This window comes from Lagopus muta, chromosome 13 (assembly GCF_023343835.1).
Source record: "Lagopus muta isolate bLagMut1 chromosome 13, bLagMut1 primary, whole genome shotgun sequence".
Taxonomy (NCBI): Eukaryota; Metazoa; Chordata; class Aves; order Galliformes; family Phasianidae; genus Lagopus; species Lagopus muta.
In genome coordinates, this window is record NC_064445.1 from 1,518,390 (window position 1) to 1,538,757 (window position 20,368).

At 54.5% G+C, this 20,368-nt stretch overlaps 4 protein-coding genes across 4 annotated transcripts; all 4 read right to left on the reverse strand.

Annotated features, from left to right (window-relative positions):
• Window positions 1-1,312: 1,312 nt before the first annotated feature.
• On the reverse strand, window positions 1,313-4,344 carry GPR119 (G protein-coupled receptor 119). The gene is made up of 2 exons (XM_048959966.1): window positions 4,332-4,344; window positions 1,313-2,983 (listed from the first exon to the last, which is right to left on the reverse strand). Exons 1-2 carry the CDS (start codon window positions 4,342-4,344, stop codon window positions 1,932-1,934), a joined length of 1,065 nt encoding a protein of 354 aa, XP_048815923.1. The 3' UTR covers window positions 1,313-1,931.
• Window positions 4,345-4,747: 403 nt separating this feature from the next.
• Window positions 4,748-11,047, reverse strand: SLC25A14 (solute carrier family 25 member 14). Its single transcript, XM_048959347.1, has 9 exons — window positions 10,898-11,047; window positions 10,678-10,825; window positions 10,405-10,499; window positions 8,494-8,579; window positions 8,163-8,258; window positions 7,404-7,528; window positions 6,241-6,376; window positions 5,937-6,017; window positions 4,748-5,202 (listed from the first exon to the last, which is right to left on the reverse strand). Exons 1-9 carry the CDS (start codon window positions 10,959-10,961, stop codon window positions 5,161-5,163), a joined length of 873 nt encoding a protein of 290 aa, XP_048815304.1. The 5' UTR covers window positions 10,962-11,047; the 3' UTR covers window positions 4,748-5,160.
• A 121-nt stretch (window positions 11,048-11,168) lies between these two features.
• RBMX2 (RNA binding motif protein X-linked 2) lies at window positions 11,169-13,769 on the reverse strand. The gene is made up of 6 exons (XM_048959346.1): window positions 13,653-13,769; window positions 13,469-13,584; window positions 13,233-13,284; window positions 13,032-13,161; window positions 12,747-12,927; window positions 11,169-12,355 (listed from the first exon to the last, which is right to left on the reverse strand). Exons 1-6 carry the CDS (start codon window positions 13,655-13,657, stop codon window positions 11,913-11,915), a joined length of 927 nt encoding a protein of 308 aa, XP_048815303.1. The 5' UTR covers window positions 13,658-13,769; the 3' UTR covers window positions 11,169-11,912.
• RAB33A (RAB33A, member RAS oncogene family) lies at window positions 13,738-20,362 on the reverse strand. Its single transcript, XM_048959350.1, has 2 exons — window positions 17,798-20,362; window positions 13,738-14,224 (listed from the first exon to the last, which is right to left on the reverse strand). Exons 1-2 carry the CDS (start codon window positions 18,014-18,016, stop codon window positions 13,769-13,771), a joined length of 675 nt encoding a protein of 224 aa, XP_048815307.1. The 5' UTR covers window positions 18,017-20,362; the 3' UTR covers window positions 13,738-13,768.
• Window positions 20,363-20,368: the final 6 nt, after the last annotated feature.

Below are 20,368 nucleotides of genomic sequence, written 5' to 3' on the forward strand. Positions count from 1 at the left end.
CCGCGGCCGCTCGGCTCTTTTCCTGCCGGCGGGGCCGGGTGCGGGGCGGCGCAGCCCCCGAAACGCCGCGGAGGGCGACCCTCCCCCCCAACCCCCCCGTGATTCGGAACAGCGAGCAGACCGTCAGCGATGCGATTTATTGAGCAAAGAGAGGAAGCGCTCTTTATCTCAGAGCCGGGGGAGGAGGAGCGAATCGGGGACGCGGACGGACGGACCCCGCTGCAGTGCGGGTCGGTGCTCCGCCTCCCGCTCGGTACAAAAGCGTGTCATCGTGTACCGTCAGTCCGTCCCCCCGCGCACAAGGAGACGCCATCCCTGCCGCAGATGGCAACGCCGCTGCCAGGCGGCCCCGCGCCCGGGCACCAACCCTGCCCGCAGCAGACGCGAGGAGCAGGAGGCCCGCTTGTCTCCGTTCCCAATGGGCGCTCGCAGGCGTGTTGGAGGAGGCAGAGGACGGCTTCAGCGTTGGCAGATACTCAGCAAGGATGGGTCGGCTTTGCAAAGCAACAGCTGGTGGAGCCCACGCCGTGCCAAGCGCGGACAGCAGCCACATCACGCTGACACACGATGTGCTGATCCCCACAACTGAGTCAGAGCGGAGCCACCTACCAGACCCACCTGCGAGGTATCAGTTCAACCCACGGAGCCCATCTGTTCTGTGTGAGCCTTATCTCAGGCTCTTTCCTTCATGCACAGGATCTGTTGTGTGGTGTTTGCTCTCGCAGGCATAGAGATGGGTGCCACAAGCTGCCTGCTGCTCTTGTCTTGGTCTTAGTAGGGTGCTTTTATTTTCATCTGTTCCTCTGAGATGATGAGGATGGCCTCAGGACCGAGACAGGTTCTGCATGTGTATGGGATCAAGCCTTGAGCCTTCATCTCTACCAGCAGGGCAGGTGACAGAAGAGGAACCAACTACTGTTTGCATAAAGCATCCCCAGTTTTCAGATGGAAGCAAGTCCCTAGCTCTGTAGCCTATTTTAAAGGGAAATGTTCCTGCTGTGTGGATTTTACAAGTCGTTACAATTTTACAAAAAGCAATTAGATAACATCACAGCCTCTGGCAGGACCAGCAGTCTGTCCATCACTGCTGTGTGGCACGAGGTGCACCGAGTGCTGTGTGCTCCCATCTGCAGAGTCAGCGTAGAGGCATCCTTATCACCCCATAAACAGCCCTATGGCATCGGTGGGACAAAGCAGCTCTTCCACACAAGGTTTTCCCTGTCTCCAAGGCAGTCCTTCCTGCTCAGCACTGAGTCAGTCACTCATTAACTTGCTTTACAGCTCAAACCAAACAGTAACAACACAAACCGGTGCTCCCAGGCACACCACACCTGTTCAGCTTTTGCTCCAGTGCACATAAGCCAAAGAACAGCCACCCCTTCCCCCCTGCATTACAGCAGAGACCCCAGACCCCTCACCTCTGCCTCTAAGATCGATCCTAATCAGAGGATGGTTTGAGGGACAGCCCAGATTGCATGTGTTGGATTGCAAGTTTGGTTTAGGTAAGGCAGTGATAGGGAGCAACAGAGCCAACACAGTGAGAGCAGCCCTGCCCCACGTGCTGGTGGGGAAACTGGCCCAGACAGCTGTGCTGCAAGGCAGAAGGGACAGCAGAAGGCTCTCAGGTCTGGGCTGGGGACAGCCAGGTGAGAAGTGAGTGATCTCAGTCTGTGGAAGGCTTGGTCCCACCGGACACTAAGCTGCTCTTGCTGAAGCTCTTCCAAGCAAAATTCAACATGTGCCACGCACCTGCAATTTGGGGTGCCCTGGAGCTGGTGCAGAACTGGCTGTGCTGGTTGTGCTGTGTCTAAGCACGCAGAGCTGTCCTACCCCATATAGGATCTATTCCACAGCTGGCAGCCCCCAGGTTCACAGTCCTGGTGAAGGAGACAAGCTGGAAAGAAAGCCAACGGTAGCCACTCCTAACCACATCAATCCTGGAGCTGCAAGCTCGACACAGCAGGAATGGACTCGGTCCCTCTGTTGGGGAAACAGCAACCCTTCCCCAAATGAAGGACTTTCCTCTTCACACCAGCAGCCAGCTGGGAGAGCTGCTGCCGCACGTCCTTCTGCCGGTAGGAGTAGAGCAAGGGGTTCAGGAGGGAATTGCACAGTCCCAACAGCCAGAGGTAGCTCTCAATGACTCTGTAATGGAAGCACTTGGTACACACAATTTGCACGATGCCAGCGATGAAAAATGGCAGCCAGGACAGCACAAAGCAGCCGACCAGCATGGCCACGGTGCGCATGGCCTTCATGTCACTGGTGCTGCCCCTGGCCAGCCCCGCACGTTCTGCTTCCCGGATTTGTTGCACGTGCACAGAGGCAATCTTCAACATGTCACAGTAGAGGTAAATGAAGAGAAACAGGACTGGAAAGAAGCCCATGCAGGAGATAATGAGAATGTAGCTGAGGTGGAAGACTCTGAAGAAGGAGCATTTTTCCTCGAGGGAGATCTTCCGAAAGCCTGGGATAAGGAGTGGGAGAAAGCCAACGATACCAGCAAGCAGCCAGAGCACCACCAAGTGCAGTGCTACCCGCGTGCCCGTGACCAGCTGGTGATAGTGGAAAGGCTTTCTGATTGCCAGGTGCCTGTAACACGCGACCAGGGTCAGGGACAGGATAGAAGCAGCAGAAGAGGATGTCACAAAAGCCATTCGCAGGACACAGAAGATCTGCTTGGGATGAACGTGCTCAAAGAACTCCCCTCTGACCAGACCTACAACCGACAAACCAACTATGGCATCTGCAGCAGCAAGATTAAGGACAAAATAGTGTCCCTTGTAGCCGGTCTTCCAGATAAGGCGAAGGAGGGCAATGGCCACCAGCACGTTGGCGGCAATGATGAGCGGAGCCAGCACAGCAAGGATGATTCCCATAGCCAAGCTAGCCGTGTCTGGCACTGCGGGGCACAACCCAAAGATGGTATGTCCACAGCACGACCCTAGAGCATTCCTCACCTGGGGCTTCTCAGTAGGCACAGCTCAGTAAGCAGGCAATGGGCGGCTGTGAGCGCAGCACCTCGATCTCCAAGTGGTGCCTCAGGCTGCAGAGCAGAGTTCTGCTGTGCCAGAAGGGACTGATGCACTCACAGCACCCGCTGTGCCCACGGAGGTCCCTCCCCTCGTGCCACGTTTCCAGACAACCCGAGAGAAGGAGGGTGAGCTCAGAGCCCTGAACTGGAAGGCTGTGTGAGGCTGGGCTGACGCCACTCTCCTCCCTAACAGCCCACTCCTGCTCCCCTGGCTCCCTGCCCCACCAGCAGGGCAGCAACCCCCTGCACAGGGTGTTTCAGCATCTTCCATTCCAGGGCAGCCCATGCTGCTGTCGGCCTCTCCATCATCTCCTACTGCAACCACGAGACCTGCCTGGGGGCTGTGGTCCATTTCAGCAACAGGATCATGCCCTGATCACTCCCCCTTGTCCAGTGGTTCTGCTGTGGTGGCAGGCAGGGAGCTGAGCAGCCCAGCCAAGCACTAAGGACCTGAGCAGAGCCAGTGCCTGGCTTTGACACAGGTGCAGATAAAGGAGAAAAGCCCACCAAGATGTACAGGTGGTACAGCTCATGAGGCTTCTGCAGGGTCACTGCCAGAACTACAGCAGCCTCCTCCCACAGGGACCAAAGAAATAACACTGAGCCCTTTAAATAAAGCTGCCTCTCCTGGACCAAGAAGCGGAAAACCCAGAGCTGCCAGGAAACAGGGAAGGCTTCAGCCTTCCTCAGTCAAATAGCAACCAAGGCGAGCGGGCTGCTCAGGAGAGGCTGAGCACAACCAAGGTCAGGGTACAGCTGAGAAGGCAGCCAAAGGCAGAGCATGGCACAGGGCAGGATGTAGGTGCCGAGGGTGGAAAGAAGAGCCTCCCCCCAGCACTTCACATCAGAAAAAAAACAAAGCCAAAAACCCATAAGAAGGCCACAAATACACTTCATGCATTTCTGAGGAGCTGCCTGTAGAGCTTTGCTCCTGAAGAACAAAGATGGGACAGCAATGGCTGTCAGCAAGGAAATTACAACCACCAGCACAGCTGCACAGAAGGCTCTGCTCCAGAACTCAAGCTACAGAAACATGAAGGAAGCCAAACAAATTGCTGTTAACATTCTTCTCTCCAATGGATTCACACTGACCCATCACATCACTACGTCTTTACTTTGAATATTCAGAATGCTTTTCAAGAGTAAGCCAAGCTGAAGCATGCAAACATCATTTGCTTTCAATCCTCTGCTCCCAGCCCCTGGTAACTTGCAGTTTACCTCTGGAACTGACTCTCCAGCCTTGTAGGATCACCTCCATTCATGGCCCTATTCAAGTCCACGAGTCCAGAGGCCTCACCTTCCTCATGCATTCAACCAGGTCCCTACAGAACCACCCAAATCAGCCTCTCTCCTTTGTTTGGCTGAACATCCCTTGTGCAATCTGCACAGAGGTCACTTTGCAGCAGTCTCAAGCAGGAAGCATTGCTGCACATCACACGGAACCTTCATCCAGACCAAAGCTCTCCCACAGAGGAGGAAGGAAAGAGGGATAAAAGCTGCTTTTATGGCACCATCATTTCCTGACTATCCAGCTGTCTTTTAGAAATGCATTCATGGCAATGAAGTTTGAAGACTATGAAGAAAAAATAATGTATTTAGGGGGGAAAAAAAGGATATTTGGTGTGCTGGAAAAAAAACCTTATGTTTCCAACACAGCATTTGCTCTGAAAAAATATACCTATGCTAAGTCTGCACAAACACGAACTCATGCCATCCAGTCAATAAATAATTTAATGAGGTTACAGGAAAACATGACAGCACCCCTGTCCAGCTTCCAGCCTCACCCCACAGGTATGGCAGAACAAAGTACGTGAGTCAAACAAACCACAGCTGCATCAAAAGGCCACTGGAATGCACAGATCTTCACAGAAGATATTGCTTCAGGCCCAGACACTCGTGCACAGTGAACACTCACCTCTGCGTGGAACAAAGCATGCAGTACCTGCCATCAGCCTCCCAGTTACACTTCAGCCAGAACCAACCTTCAGGGACCATGAATGTGGGGGAGGAGGAGAATCCAGACCCACACGTAACAAAACATCAAAACGTGGGGATGGTGAAATGAAGGCTGCAGCAAAACACTGCTGTGAGCCTTGAAGATGACACTCGTGGAATGAAGCTAGCTCTCAGAATGGAAGTCGCTTCAGTTGCTCATATGTGATAAAAAACTGAAGGGAAAGTCAAGGAATTAGGCCAAATACATCCAGCAGCTGCACTGCACCTCCCTCATAACCAGGCCAAACCCCACAAGGCAAGGCAGGCAGATCAGCATAGTATAGCTGAAAACCAACAGGGGAATCCCCTCTTCCAGGCAGCATAAAGTGATTTGTACAGATGGAAGAGAGCTGTGGAAGGAGGCTACCAGGAGAGGGAAGAAACTGACCCAAAAATCAAGGTGGCCGAGGCTTGCCTGGGCCACTAGGAAAGGGAAATCACTCCAGTGGGGTTTTTCTAAGCAGGAACTTCTTTAAAACAAATTCTATACACCACATCAGAGGGAATGAAGAAACCAGTACAGCAACACAGCTGTGACTGATCTGCAGAGCAGGTCAGCACCTGTCTCAGGAGAAGAATATTCCCCAGGCTTCCCTCCTAAAGCAGGAGCCAATCTTGAAACTGCTGCGACTGCAGCAGCTCAGGCTCAATGGAAAGCTTGAAGCCACACACTCGAAAGCACTTTACAGGAAAATGCCTGTGCTGCTGCACTGCAAGTCCCTGCATAAACCACCACAGGGCTGTCAGAAGGAGCAGCCACAGCCAGTGGTGCTTTTTGGCACTCGAAGCACCTGCAGTCAATGTCTGTCCAAGCCTAACAGGGGGTCTGCTCTCAACTTCCATTTACAGCTCAGTCTTCCCCTGCTTGCCCACACTCATCACCTCCCAGCAGCATACTGAAGGATACAATGATGTTCCAGGGACCAAGCCGAAGCCAGTTGGGCCAGAAACCTTTATAGAGTGCAAAGAACCCTTCACTCTTCCATGTCTAGGGGGAAAGAAGAGACAGATCAGTTATCAGACTCAACTTAGGATCAGTCACAGACTCTGCAGAGCCAAAGAGGAGCTCTGTTGTGGGAACACCACCACGCTCTGGGCTCGGCCATTCAGCCAGTTTTCAACACACCTCACTGTCTGCTCACCCAGCCCATGTTTTAACAGCAGCCAGCCTCCTAAAAACAGCGTTTTGCCCACCTGTGTCACCTCCTTACCTTCACAAGACCATCCAGAGTGCCCTTGTAGAGCTCCACACTGCCCACTATCGCTCGCTGGTTCATCATCCGTGTCCGCACCACATCCACAGGGTTGGAGGCAATTGCTCCTGCCAGCCCACATGTAAAACTGGACCTAGATGTACCAGAACATTAGAGAGAAACAGCTCTGAGCTCAGACAGGCACAAGAGTACTTTTCAATTCCACTAAAGGCATTTAGCAGTAAATATTAGCTGTCCTGTCTGCTCCCACCCAGAACCAATAGCACACACTGAGACTCAGAGAGCTAAGGAAGCAAAATGCTCAGCTCCATCTGATGAAGATCCTGCCAGAGCCCACTGCCAGGTCTCCACAGGGCTGTCTGCAGTCCAGCAAATGCTGACAGGGTGACACAGACCTGAAGGCAGGCTCTTGGAAATGCACATCCTTCTCCCCAGAGCAAACATTTCTTCATGGCAGGGAAGGAGGAAGACCAAAGGCAGCCATAGGGAGCATGCAGCTGCTAGTCTCCTCCCTGCACACATGGTCTAGTGCTTGTCACCTTCAGCCCACAGCAGGCAAACCCAACAGAAGCACTGAACACCTCCAGCTAAAGTGTCTGCTAAAAGAATAATAGGAAAATGTAGGTGAAGAAAGACTTTGGGAAGTTTCTAATCCACTCCCTGTTCAGAGCAGGGCTGACTTCAAAACTAGGTCAGATCGCTCAGTGTATTCTTCCAGTATCAGTTTTGCAACTGTTTGTTTCATAAAACTCTGATAGTGCCTGCAATTTGACATCTTCTGTAGAGGAGAACCTCGGACTGGAGCAGCTCTTTCAACCTACTGCTACCATTCATCACACCTAGAATCCTGCCAGGTTCACACTGTGGCAGCAAAACGGAGCAATGGCATTTCTGGTAACCAGGGAAGTGAATTCAAGCTTTTATTTCACTTCACCAGAAGGATTTCTGCCACGTTCCTTCTCCAGGGAGGTCTCTCTAGGGATGCTTTCTGGGCACCCATAGCTGCTCCAGTCAACACAGCAGATCCCTCAGAAGCACTGAGCTTGTTCTTGGCAGCTCCAGAGCTCTTGCTCTATAAACAGATCTCCAAATCCCACCTTGCTTCTCTGCCTCACACACTGCCAAGCTTGGAGAGCGCAGCAACTGCAGCAAATACTCACACAAAGTGGGTAAAGATTGTATCACCCATCAGGCCTGACAGAATCAAGTGCTTCTTGGTGATGTCATAGACTGGCAGTTCCACCCCAACCACAATGGCAGCTCTCTGGGCTGTTGGAACAACACCCTGCAGAACACAAACGTCAGTCACAAGCATGAACTGCTGCCTTGAGACCCACAGCTGGCATAACACCACTTCCCAGCCTCCTCTCTTGTCTTTCTCTTGACAGGACACCTGGTACCCTCATCATCCCACCTTGCAGCTGAAGCTTGAGGTAGAGCTTGCTCCCTGTCTCCCACTGTACCTCCAAAGCCAAGGAGGACTCCTCCATCCTCCTCCCTAGCAGTTTTACTACAGCCAGATTAACCAGATGCTGCTTCTCTCTAGCCCACAAAGGAATAAGGCTATAATTCACTTTTCCTCACCAGCATACTGAAATTTCAACACCAGAAAAGATCCCATACCACAAAAGTCCCAATCTACCTGCCCAGACCTACATACTGCTCTGCCCAGGAACAGCTTCAGCCCTGGAACCAGGTCTGACTGGCCCAGTGCTGACGCTGCCACAGCACAGACCCAATCTCCACACAGACATGCTTCTGTTTGCCTGCTAACGAGGAGAGGGACTTCACTGCCTCCCCTGGCTCACAGTTCTCCTCAAGAGCTGCACTTGGGCTCAGAGAAGGAGCAGCAAACAAGTTGAGGAAGCTTTTAATTCTGATGCTAGTGGAGGTGAGGGGTTTCCAGCAGTGGTGCTCACCCTCCAGAGGCCTCGGGTGCCCTCTTGCTGGTAGATGTCGATGAAGCTGCCTATCATGCCACCCTGGAACAAACTGCCTTGAGCTTGCATTCGAATCTGAAAGAAATGTGCAAGTCAGGGGCACAGCATCAGCAGGCGATGAGCTCAATGGATTTCCTGGCACAGAGGAACAAGAGAGCAACTCCCATTCATAAAAAGCCCAAATGAGCAGAACTAATGTCAGCAGTGGCTTAGAGAGCACCTCACTGCAGCTGGGAGAGATGCAGCTTTGTTAGAAAGCAGGAGCATGTGGCAAACTGCACTGGGCTCACTGGGCACACACACTTCTTACCTTCAGCACATCTGTCGGATTGGCAAGGGCAGAGGAGATCACCCCTGAAACCACTCCACAGATTACATTGATTAGCAACGTTTCATCTGCAATTGAGAAAAGAAAGTCAGGTCCTAAAGGTCTGAAGAGAAGGCGCTGCACTGAGCAAGCAGCTCTGGAAAGAACACAAAAGCTAAATTCACAAATCACATGGTGAAGCTGCACAAGCAGAAACTGGCCATTCACCACCAGCTGACAGCAGACCTATCTGCAGCTGCCAGAGACAAAAAGCAGAGGCTGAAACAGCAACACGCTGTCAGAGAGAAGCAGGTCTGACTGCCAATCTAGATGATCAGACAAATAAAGGGCTGCTACACAGGAAAGTGCTAAACAATCATCTGAGATCTCAGCGCCCAGGGATGCGTTTCTCATAATGGATAATGGCAAGACAGAGGGGCAACTAAACACTTCTCAAGGCAATCTGACATCAATTAGTTTTAATTTGGAGCCCCAGCTGGCCACACTCAGAATATGCAGCCTCCCTGAAAAATAGAGAGTAAATAATCCAGGCAGAGAAAGTTAGAGGCAATTAGTTCCAGAGAAGGAAAAAAATCCAAGATTTCCAGGTCCAGTATTAGATTGATGGTTATATTGGAAAAAAGGCCCTTTGCTGGTACTGACCACAGCACTTCCCAGAGGAGACCAGGCCACGTGCTGCCCCAGGCCTGTAGGGAGACAAACATTCAAACAACAGTACTCACAACTGGAAATGCTGCAACAAGTGAGGTGGGCAGCCCAGAGCACACGCACAGAACCATCCGCAGGGAGAGGCGTCACTCAAGAAGAGAGCAGCCCCTGGAAAACAGGCCTAGTGCATTGCACACCTGGTCCTCTCGCTGGTGTGAACCTCACACCTCACTTTCCCAGGCTGAACATCATAAAGTATTCACTCATGATGGGACAGGATACAGAACTGCACGTGCAGCTCCTCCAGTAAAGAAATCTTCAACTTTGGCTGCTCTACTATCGTACAAGTAAGAGCAACGGAGGTTCCTGTCACCAGAGTCAAGAGCACACACTGTTTCTTATCTCTTTAATCACTGCAAAAGCTCATGAATTGGGCAACTTCCTAACCAGAGCTGCTGTGTTCCAGCAGAAGGACTTCAAGAGGACAGCAGGAAAGGCTTCCTAGTGAAGGTTACAACCCAAGTAACAGAGCAGTGCAGGGAGCACAGCTGGGATACCACAAAATCACAGAATGACCTGGGTTGCAAAGGAGCACGATGCTCATCCAGTTCCAACCCCCTGCTGTGTGCAGGTCACCAACCAGCAGCCCAGGCTGCCCAGAGCCACATCCAGCCTGGCCTTGAATGCCTGCAGGGATGGGGCATCCACAGCCTCCTTGGGCAACCTGTTCCAGTGCCTCACCACCCTCTGGGTGAAAAACTCTCACCTAATACCCAACCTAAACCTCCCCTGTCTCAGTTTAAAACCATTCCCCCCTGTCCTATCGCTATCCACCCTCGTAAACAGCTGTTCCCACTCCTGTTTATACACTCCAAGTATTAAGACACATATGACATCTTTCCTGAAGCTAATGAGAAGAGATGGGCCTCTGTCAGTACACTGGAGGTTTCCTGGGATCTGATGTTGCAAAACAAAGATGAAAGCTGGGGAAAGCATGGATGTGTTCAGCTTAGGGACCATTTCTGCAACTGTGGGCGGCGTCAAGTGCAGTGAGATTCCAACTGGTGCTGCAGCCTATCCCTGCATGTAACACAGCCACACGGCACGAAGCGAGAACTCCATCTCTTGAAGAACCAGAGCCGGGAAGGGCAGGGAAAGGAACGAGCAAACCCACACAGAACAGAGCATGCAGCACTGCACCGCGGATGTCTGGCAGAGGAGCTGCACCACGTTCCTACCACAGACCTTCCAGGCGCTCCACGAACAGCCGCTTCAGGCTCTGGTAGATGCCGATCTTGATGGTGCCGTAGGACGCCTGTCTCAGCAGGGCAGGGGCGATCCTGAGCGAGGGAGCAAACGGCGGCAGCTGAAGCTCCCAGCAGGGCGGCACCACGGGGCGCAGCGCCGGCCGCCAAGAGGCGCCTCGTGCCGCGACCAACCCGCAGCGACGCCGACACACCGCCCTCACACCGCCGCCGGCCCCGCGCAGCCCCTCAGCCCCCCCGGCTCCGTGCTTACCCCGAATAGAGGGCGCGGCCGCCCTCCTCGCGGCAGATGCGGAACAGGGCGTGGAACATGCCGCGGTAACGCACCTCGCGGAACCGCGCATCGGCGCTCTGGCCCTGCACCTGCAGGCGCGTCTTGGTCAGGTCCACGGGGAACGTGCCTGCGGGGAGAGCGGCCGTCAGCGCCCCGCCGGCCCCGCGCCGATGCCCGCCGCCCGCCCGCCACACCTCACCGAACTCGGCAACGATGGAGGCGAGCCCGCCGTACACGAAGGGTTTCCAGTTCAGCGCGGACATGGCATGGCGGAGCGCGCCGCCGCGCCGGGCCGGACACTGCCTCGCCTCGCCTCGCCTCGCGCCGCCCCGGAATCAGAAGCGCCCGGAACCGGAAGCGCACCGCGACGCACGGCAGGCGGATGGCGCCCCCTGGCGGCGAGGCGCCAGCAGCTCGCTCCCGGAGTTCCGGTTCCATCAGCGCCGCCCGCTGAGAACGGAGGGCGAGACGACGGGCGAGGGCTGCAGCTACGAGACCGACTGAAATCACCCCGAAACCCACTGGGTAGACGGCGGAGAAAGCTACTCAGCGAAGCAAAGGCTCCGGTAGCAACCAGATGCGGCTCAAAGTCATCGCTGCGTTCTCTCCATTGCCGTCGATGTTCAGTCCAAGCAGCACAACGAAAAAGTTCACCTTTCCCTGCTACCCCGACACAGAATTGGTGCTCCCAGTGTTGTCTGTTCTGGTTAGTGGATCAATTTTATTAAAAGGAGTTTATAACAAAAAACATGAACAGCGATGGCTCAGCAGCACAGCCTTGGAGATCTCATAAACAAGGTCAGTAGGACAGGCTGGGGGCACAAAGCACTTATGCCCGCCTGCAGGCTCCCACCGGCCCCGCTGCAGACAGGGGTGCTCCCACTGAACATGGGCAGTTTGGGGTCCATAGCATCCTGCTGTTCAGCACCCCTACTGCCCGTGCTGCGCCGTGAGCCCCTCCACAACTGTCTATGAGATGCCACTGCACAGAAGGGCTGAGCGAGGCAGCAGCAGAGCTCACATCCCAGTCCACAGCACAAAGAAAGCCCTGTCTGAGGAGCAAACGAGTCAAAGCTGCGTGTGAGATGACGCACCACCAGCTGCGGTACCCTCAAGGACACACCAGGAAGCTGCAGACAGCTCCTGGTGCAGCTCACAGCGCAGCTGTCTCTTGGTGGGCACAGCTGTGGACCAGAGGGTGCTCGCACCAGGGCTCAGCGATGGCTGGAATCTCTGGTGGAACCACGCTCCCTGTGCTTGGAATGGGGCTCCCTGGTGCTGCTCTCCCACCGGTGCCTGGATCTGCTTCTTTCAGGACACTCTTCTCGCCAGCTGCCATGCCCCTCACCCTTCCTGCTAACCTCTCCTCTCTCCTCCCGTGAACCGTTCTGCCCTCTGTGTTCCTGAGAGCTCTTTTCCCCTCTCCTCCCCAGAGACCTCTGGTGCCTCTGCTCCTCCTCATCTCGCTGTGTCCTGCTCGCATGTTTCCTCTCAGACTCACTGCAGGACTGCTGACTCCCACCAGCATATCGGTCATAGCCAGGATCTTCCTTCTCCTTTTTAATCTTGATTCTTGGATGTACCTCTTCAGCAGATGCTGTTCTCTTTGCAGCCTGAGAGCTCTGCTTTTGCCGATCATGTTTACTCTTCTCTTTATCTGAAACAAAAGGTTCGTCTTTAGAGATGGACAGTCCTGCAAGCATCATCTCCACAAGCTCTGTTACAGAGCACCAGCTTTTTTTTTTCTTTAATAAAAAAAAAAAAAGGGCTTTATTTTGAACCTTTCTTCTCCCTGTCCTCCACTGTCCATCCACCTCTCCCCCCTTGCAACATCCTTTCATACTAGGATCTTTGGAGGGTGGGGGTCAATGATCACAGATAAGGGTAAATACTGGCAGTGTGACACAGACCACAGAGTACAGCCTGGACATTAGGGTTGCATCTCTTTTCAAGAGGATACCTATCCCTGCTGTATGCTGAGCTAAGAGTCCCCGAGACCCACACAGATCCTCCCACCCAGGGTAAAGACTGGCAGAAATGCATTTCACCTTTCTGCTTTTGGACTGGCATCTCCTCATCCTCCAACGAGGAATCTGACGACGTATGAGGTGGCGTTTTCACCCCGCAGCCCTTTGCATGGAGGGCTTTTGTGACATCATCCAAATCATCCGAATCCTTGGGAGGCCGATAGTTGGCCACATGGTCCACACGGATCGTCCTCCCTTTGATCTAGGACAGGAGGCAGCAAAGCATGTGCTGTGGGCCAGTGGCTGATGGAGCTCCTCCCTGACGTGATGCAGTGCTCCAGGAGCTGCTGCAGCCCCAGCACTCACCTTGATCCCATTGAAGTTATCAACAGCAAGAACGGTGCTCCTCTGGTCCTCATAGCACAGAAAGCAAAACCCTTTAGACTTCCCGGTCTTCTTATCCCGCACCAGATTAATGTTCACCACCTCCCCGTACCTGAAACACACCATCAGCAGCCACAGAGCAGGGCTATAGGGGCACAGCAAGAGGAGGGGGTGGGCACTTACTGCGAGAACACACAGATGACGTCCCCCTCTGTTAGCTGGTAGGGCAGCCCGCCTGCAGGGAGGGGAGGGGGCAGCCATGTGAGGCGGCCGGGCTCAGCACGGAGCCCCAGAACAGGGCTCATCACAGAGACCAGCTCAAGGCTCAGCACGGAGCCCAGTTCAGGGCCCAGCACAGCCTCCCGCCGCTCTCCTCACGCCCTCCACACCGCCCCCCCCCCCACGCGGCCTACACGTACCGATGAAGACCCAGGCGCTGTCCTTGTACTCGGCGTGCCACGACACCGCTTCACTCACGCCCAGCTCCGCCTCCCGTGCGTTCAGCTCGTTGATCAGCTTCACTTTGGTCAGCGGGCTGAGGGCGATGGGCACCGTTAGCACCGGCCGGGCGCGAACCCCCCACCCGCCCCCCACCGAACCTACTTCATGATGGCGGCGGCGGCGCGCACTGCGCATGCGCCCCGCTCCGGCCGCGCATGCGCGCCGAGCAAAGCAACGAGTCCGAGCGCAGGGCTCCGCACAGACTTTATTGAAGGCGCTCAGCACGGACACGCGCTTTTACCGTGGGCGTCGCGCGACTGCTCCAGCTTCTGCGCCCGGCCCGGCCGCTTCTCCACATCGCGATAGAGCAGCGATTTCTGCGCCTTCAGCCGACAGGCCAGGCACATGAAGATGGACTCCACGTTCTGGCTCTCCTTAGGGTCCTTGGCTGAGGTTTCGAACAACAGCATGTTGTGAGCGTCGGCGAATTTGAGGGCCATGCTGGACGGCACTTGGATCAGGTCCTTCAAGTCACACTTGTTCCCTACCAGCACTTTGGGGACGAGCGGGGACACAGCATGCCCGTTGCACTCCTCGATCCACATCTTGAGGTTGGTGAATGATGTCATCTTGGTGACGTCATACACGAAGACCACGGCGTGCACGTTGCGGTAGTAATGCTCCACCATGCTCTTCCGGAACCGCTCCTGCCCGGCCGTGTCCCACACCTGCACCTAGAAGCACAACACGGGGCTCTCGAGGCTGCTGGAGCGCTGGGTGCCCAGTGAGCAGGCATTGCTGCCGCAGGAAGGTGTGCTGCAGCTGCTCCGACAACCGGTGGGCAGCACGCTTTCATCCCTGTGCTCTGAGGGAGAAAAGTCCCAGCCCGATGACTTACCTTCCCCAGGAACGCATTGCTAGGCTGGTGCACTCAGCCAGCATCCCCACCACCAAGTGCACAAAGCACTGCTCCTTTCAGAAATGTCACAGTAGATTAACATGTCGGCCCACCTGATGCTATGCTGTATAAGAGAACCCTGAAAATGATGCACTGTGTACGCATGAAGGAGGCAGGGCAAAGAGCAGCATTCCTGCGTGGAGCTCTGCCTGGGGGAGGAAGCAGCTGAGAAATAAGGGTTGGGATTAAAGAGCAGAGAGCCCTGGAGACAGGGCAGTGGGCAGTTCCAGCCTGACCAGGAACAAGAACTGGATGAGGCCCTCTGCAGACGGGCAGAGTCTCACATTCACAGGTCCTTCTGGAGGCCTCCAACCATTCCTGTGCATGCTGGAGGGGCAACACAGCAGAGCACAAAGCGTGAGATTCCTGGAGAGCATTGGTGGCAACTTCATGACCCAAGTGATAAAAGAGGGGAAGGTGCTCTGCTGAGCCAGCTTCAGCAGGGCAGCTGTCAATGTCAAAGGCATCTCATCAATTATTTTGATTGCCCAGGGAGGTTGTGGAGTCTCCTTCTCTGGAGATATTCAAGACCCACCTGGACATCTATTTGGGAACCTGCTTTGGAGGGGGGTTGGACACAACGATCTCTGGAGGTCCCTTCCAACCCCTATGATCCCATGATTCTGCAATCAATGTGATTCTGTGATTAACCATGAGGTGGTGGAGTTCAGGATCCTGAGCAGAAGGAGCAGAGCAAAATGCAAGACCACAACAGTGAGAGCAGATTTGGGCCTTTTTAAAGATCTGCTTGAAAGAGTCCTGTGAATTAAGGCCCTGTAGGAAAAAGGGACCAAAGAAAGCTAGCTAATAGTGATGTACATCCACCTCTGAGCTCAAGAGCTGTCCATCTGAACGAATAGGAAGTCAGGCAAAAATGCCAGGAGGTACAAGGAGAAGTACAGGGAAGGTGGAAAGTGAGACAAGTGACCTGAGAGGAATACAGACACCATGTGAACCCACAGAGAGGTGGTTTAGAAAGCAAAAACACAACTGGCACTGAATGTGGCAAGAGATGTTAAAGGCACCAGGAATGGCTTTTCCAGGTATTTAGGTGACAAAAAGAAGGCTGGGGACACTTGAATGTTACTTTTGATACCTGTCTGCCTTGAGATCCTCATAGAAAAACTGATGAAGCCGGATGAGCAATAAATTGCATTAGAGACTGGCTGGATGGTCAAAACCAGAGGGCGGTGATCGGTGGTGCAAAGTCCGTTTAGGGGTCAGTTACAGGGGTCATTACTGTGCCTGCTCCTGTTCAGCATCTTCACTGACAATCTGGACGATGGAGCAGTGCATCCTCAGCCAGCCAGAAGGTGGCGAGGTGGGAGGAGTGGCAGATACAGCAGGGGGCTGTGCTGCCATCCAGAGGGACCTGGGCAGGCTGGAGAAACGGGCTGACAGAAGCCTGCTGAAGTTGGACAACCCCAGGACACTGAGCAGACACACAGCTGGGAATAAGAGGAGCTCGGGGTCTTGGTGGGCACTGAGTTGAACATGAGCCAGCATCGTGTCCATATGACAAAGCTGGCTAATGATATCCTGGGCTGCATTAAGCAAAGTATTGCCAGTAGGTCAAGGGAGGAGATCCTTCCCCTCTCGTGGGCATTGGTAAGATTACGCCTGGACCCAGCACTCCAGGTCTAGGCTGCCCAGGACAAGAGAGAAATGGAGATTAAAACGGCCTTGAAATGATGAAGGGACTGGAGCAGCCCTCGCATGACAGGCTGAGAGCCGGGACTCTTCAGCATGGAGAAGAGAGCTTATGTCATAAATGGTATAAATACCTGCACAGAGGGTGCAAAGAAGCCAGGCTCCTTTCAGTGGTCCCCAGTGATGACAGAAGAGACGTAGACACAAACCAAAACAGCTGGAGTTCTTTCTGAACATCAGGAAGCACTTATTTGCTGTGTGGGTGACAGAGCAGTGGCACAGGCTGCCCACAGGAGCTGCAGAATCCTCCTCCTTGGAGATGTTCAACAGCTGCCTGGATGCGGTCCTGGGCAACCTGCTGTGCGTGGCCTTGCTTAAGGAGGGGGGTCAGACCAGATAGCCTACAAAGGCTCCTTCCAACTCACATCTGGCTGTGAGCCTGATTCTATAAGTCCTGCCTGCTCTTGTAAGTAATGCCTTGAAGCATGGAACTGCCAATTGCTAAGTCAATGCTTTCTATATGAACTACTCTGGGCTGTGACAGCGCCTGGCCCAGAATCATTCAGCATGGAAAAGTGCTGGAACAAAGAGGTACTGCTCCTTCATTTCCATGCCTGTTTATCCCACACTGCTTGACTCTGGGCACAGCAGGAGCAGGAGGGTGCATCTCCCCCTCTCTCCTCCCCACTGGGATGGTCCCAGAAGGTGCGATTTGCTGCACTGCCTCCCAATCCTGCCTGCTGCAGCACAAATCACATCCAAGAAGTAGAAAGCCTGACAACCATTACAAGCTGGTGGCAGCGAGGCAGGCTTTGTGCCAGCCTGCAGTAGGCTCACCACAACACAGATAGGTGGTGTTGAGTGGAACCGGGGAAGGCGGAGGGGAAATGAACAACTCTCCTCCTAGAGAGGGGGAGAGAAAGAGATTCACTGACAGTTTAACAGCATAACTGAAGTTCTTATCAACAGACATTAGCTCTGCATTCATGTGATCGGTCCTTCAACTTCTGATCCCCCATTTGTCAGTATTTGCCCCCTCCCTGTCAGCTGCACAGACTGCTGTTTGTTCTGATCCGTGTCACTGGGGAGGCCAAGACCTGCTGCAAACTCTGCTTCCCAGGCAGTTTTGTACCAACTGCAGCCCATCTGTGGATCTGCTCTGATCCATCAGTCAAAGCTCTCTGGTCTGAGCTAATACACTTCTTACAGTTGTGATTCTGGTCTGCATACAGCAAATCAGTCCTGGTCTAGTTCTGTTGGAATTGCATCCTCCTATCGCTTGCTAACACCAGTTCTGAGTGTTAAATCACAGCTGTCAAGCCCCCTGCAACCAGGCAGTGTGAGCCCCGACCTTCCAGCGAGCCCCTGCAGCCACCTGCTCCATGACACACGGCCGTCTGAGAACAGCTCCAGCAGCTCCGGCCCAGCCGGCGACTCAGCACCCAGCCGTGCCGGATGCCGGCGGCGTTCCGCTCCACGCCATCGCTTCAAACCCCCCGCAGACTCGAGCCAACATCAAAAAGCAGCAGTGACACGGTCGGCAGACGTCTCCGCAATGAGAAACCTTCCCCGGTTCCCCTCCCTCGGGCTCGAATCCGAACGGCCCCCGGCGTTCGGGCAGCCCACGGGCGGTGCGGGGCCGGGACCGGCCGCCTCCGGAGCCCGATGCGATCCGCCCGCCGGGGCCGCCGCGGCCCACCTTGATGCGCTCCCCCTCGATCTCCACCGTCTTCTCCCTGAAGTCCACGCCGATGGTGGCCTCGGTCTTATCGGGGAAGGTGCCCCCGCAGAAGCGGAAGGTCAGACACGTCTTGCCCACGTTGGAGTCTCCGATGACGATGATTTTGAAGATGCGGGTCTGCACGTAGGGCTCCAGCGAGGAATCCGGGCCCGGCGGCCGCCCTCCTCCCGCCGCCATCCCGCACCGCCGCACCGCACACACAAAGGCTGCGGCTGCGGCGGGCGGAGCGGATCAGGTGGTCGGGCGCAGGAAGGCTGCGGGACCGCCCCGCGCAGCGGCACCGCCGGCGCCCCGCCCCGCACAGCCCCGCACAGCTCCGTGCGGTGCAGGTCGCAGCCCCCCGGGTCGGCCCCGCTGCTGGCAGCGTCGGAGAGGGCAAAGACTGGGGCTCCTCTTCCCCATCCTTCACAGAAACACAGAACGGCCCGGGTTGGAAGGGACATCAAAGATCACGAAGCCCCAACCCCGTGCTGCATGCAGGGCCACCAACCTCCACATTTCATAGCAGCCCAGGCTGCCCAGGGCCCCATCCCACCTGGCCTTGAGCACCTCCAGGGATGGACGGGGCATCACAGCCTCTCTGGGCAGCTGTTCCAGCACCTCACCACTCTCACAGTACAGAACTTCCCTGACATCCAACCTCCATCTGCCCTCCCTCAACTTCCAACCATTCTCCCTTGTCCTGCTGTTATCTCCCCTTTCAAAGAGTTGATTCCCCTCCTTTGTAGGCTCCCTTTAGGTACTGAAGGCTGCAATGAGGTCACCCTGCACTGTGCAGGGATACAGGAGCAGCCTGAGGCACGCGCAGCGGGGAGGGAGAGGTAGAGATGGGAGCAAGAGGCATCGGGTCAAGTGCACATCACCCAGGGAGAATACTGCTGCAAAGGGGTCTGGGAGAGCACCTGGCTTTCATGGGTAACACAAGACAGATGGGCAGTGCACTACAGCGTGGGGAGAAGGGTGTAACAGAACCCCAAGGGAGAAGCAACCTCCTTGGCCCTTCCCTCTACAGACCCCCAGTGCTCCTGCTGCCCCTGATAACGTAGCCCAGACAGCTCCAGAAGAGATCACAGCCCCCTAAAACTGCACACAGCAGGGCTTGGTAAGAAGTGAAGGAGCCAAATGCTGGGAAGAATTTCCCAGGGGTCCCCCAGGAGGTCACAGCTGTCCCAGGGCAACAGCACGTAGCTGCCTGCTCCTGCCAATACTGAAAAGACAAGAAGAGGTGCAATAAATCACACAGCGGGCAGAAAAGGTTCACAAATACTTGTCCTGAAACACATGGATTCCCCCCCTTCTGATTTTATGTCTGCAAGTGTCAGCTGAGCGAGGCCACCCACCTGACCAGCACACCACTCTGTCTCATCACACTGCTCCACTCTAAACAACTCTAATGCAGAAGAGATCCTCCCCATCAAGGCTACATCAGCTGATCTGAGGGTTTGGCTCATCAAGGAAGCTCAGCTGATGGACTCAGCGCATCCAATTGGGCTAAACCCCAGAGGTGTTACCAGGACAGTTTCCAACCACCCCCAGTTGCTTCTGTCTCAGCATAGCTAAAAAACCTCCAGAGCAAAGTCAAAGGGACACAAGGACGGTGGATGCGAGTTGCTGCTCACCCCTGTGCGTGAGCTCCAAGGGGAAAATCCCTTCTTTGGGGACAGCTGGATCCCCTCAGACACTCAGCCTGAACGTGAGCCTGCTCTGAGCAACTGCAGCTACTGGAAATGCTCACCGCAGCTCCGTAAGTAAAGCCACCACTCCCTGAATGAGAGCACAACCAAATAAGCAATCTTATTTGCCCACAGCCTTACGGTTGTTTGTTTTCAAGTGGAAGGTTTCTTTCTACCTGTCAGCTGCAAACTCCTCTCCCGCAGGAGCTCTGACACTGCTGCCATCTGCATCCCAGCTTGTCTGTCTCCACGCGGTCTGATGGAGGCACGGTCCCAGCATTGGGAACACAGCAGTGGCCAAAACACCCACCTCAGCCACAGGCAGAGGTGAGCTGCTGCATTTCTGATCCTGTGACTTCCCAGCAATTCCTCTTTGTCATGGTATTACATCAGTTTCAAGCCTGCTCTTCTGCTTTTCCTACTCCACGTTCACTCCAACCACTGTTGCTTGCCCCACATGCTTTGTTTTCTCAGGTAGTGATGGGAGGGATTCCCAGAGCAAGCAAGCTGGGGGACCTGACCTATTCATCTCATCAGAAAATGCAAAGTAAAGAGGCCAGGATGGAAGATGCAAGTAGTATGACAAGAGGGCTTCAAGGCTGTGTAGGAAGAGTGCCGTGTTTTACATGGATAGATATTTTGCTTCAGCCCCTTTATGTTATTAAAGCAAATTGGAAAACAAAGTAGCAATATTCAGACCCTAGACTGCACCTTCAGTTCATTCTCTGCTACCAGCTAAGCTGCAGAGCTGTTCCTCCAAGGATGTTACCCAGATGCTTTCCTAGCTCTCCTGACTTGTGCACACAACCAATCTGTCTGCCTGCTCTCCAATTAGGGCAGACACCTCTGCCAATCT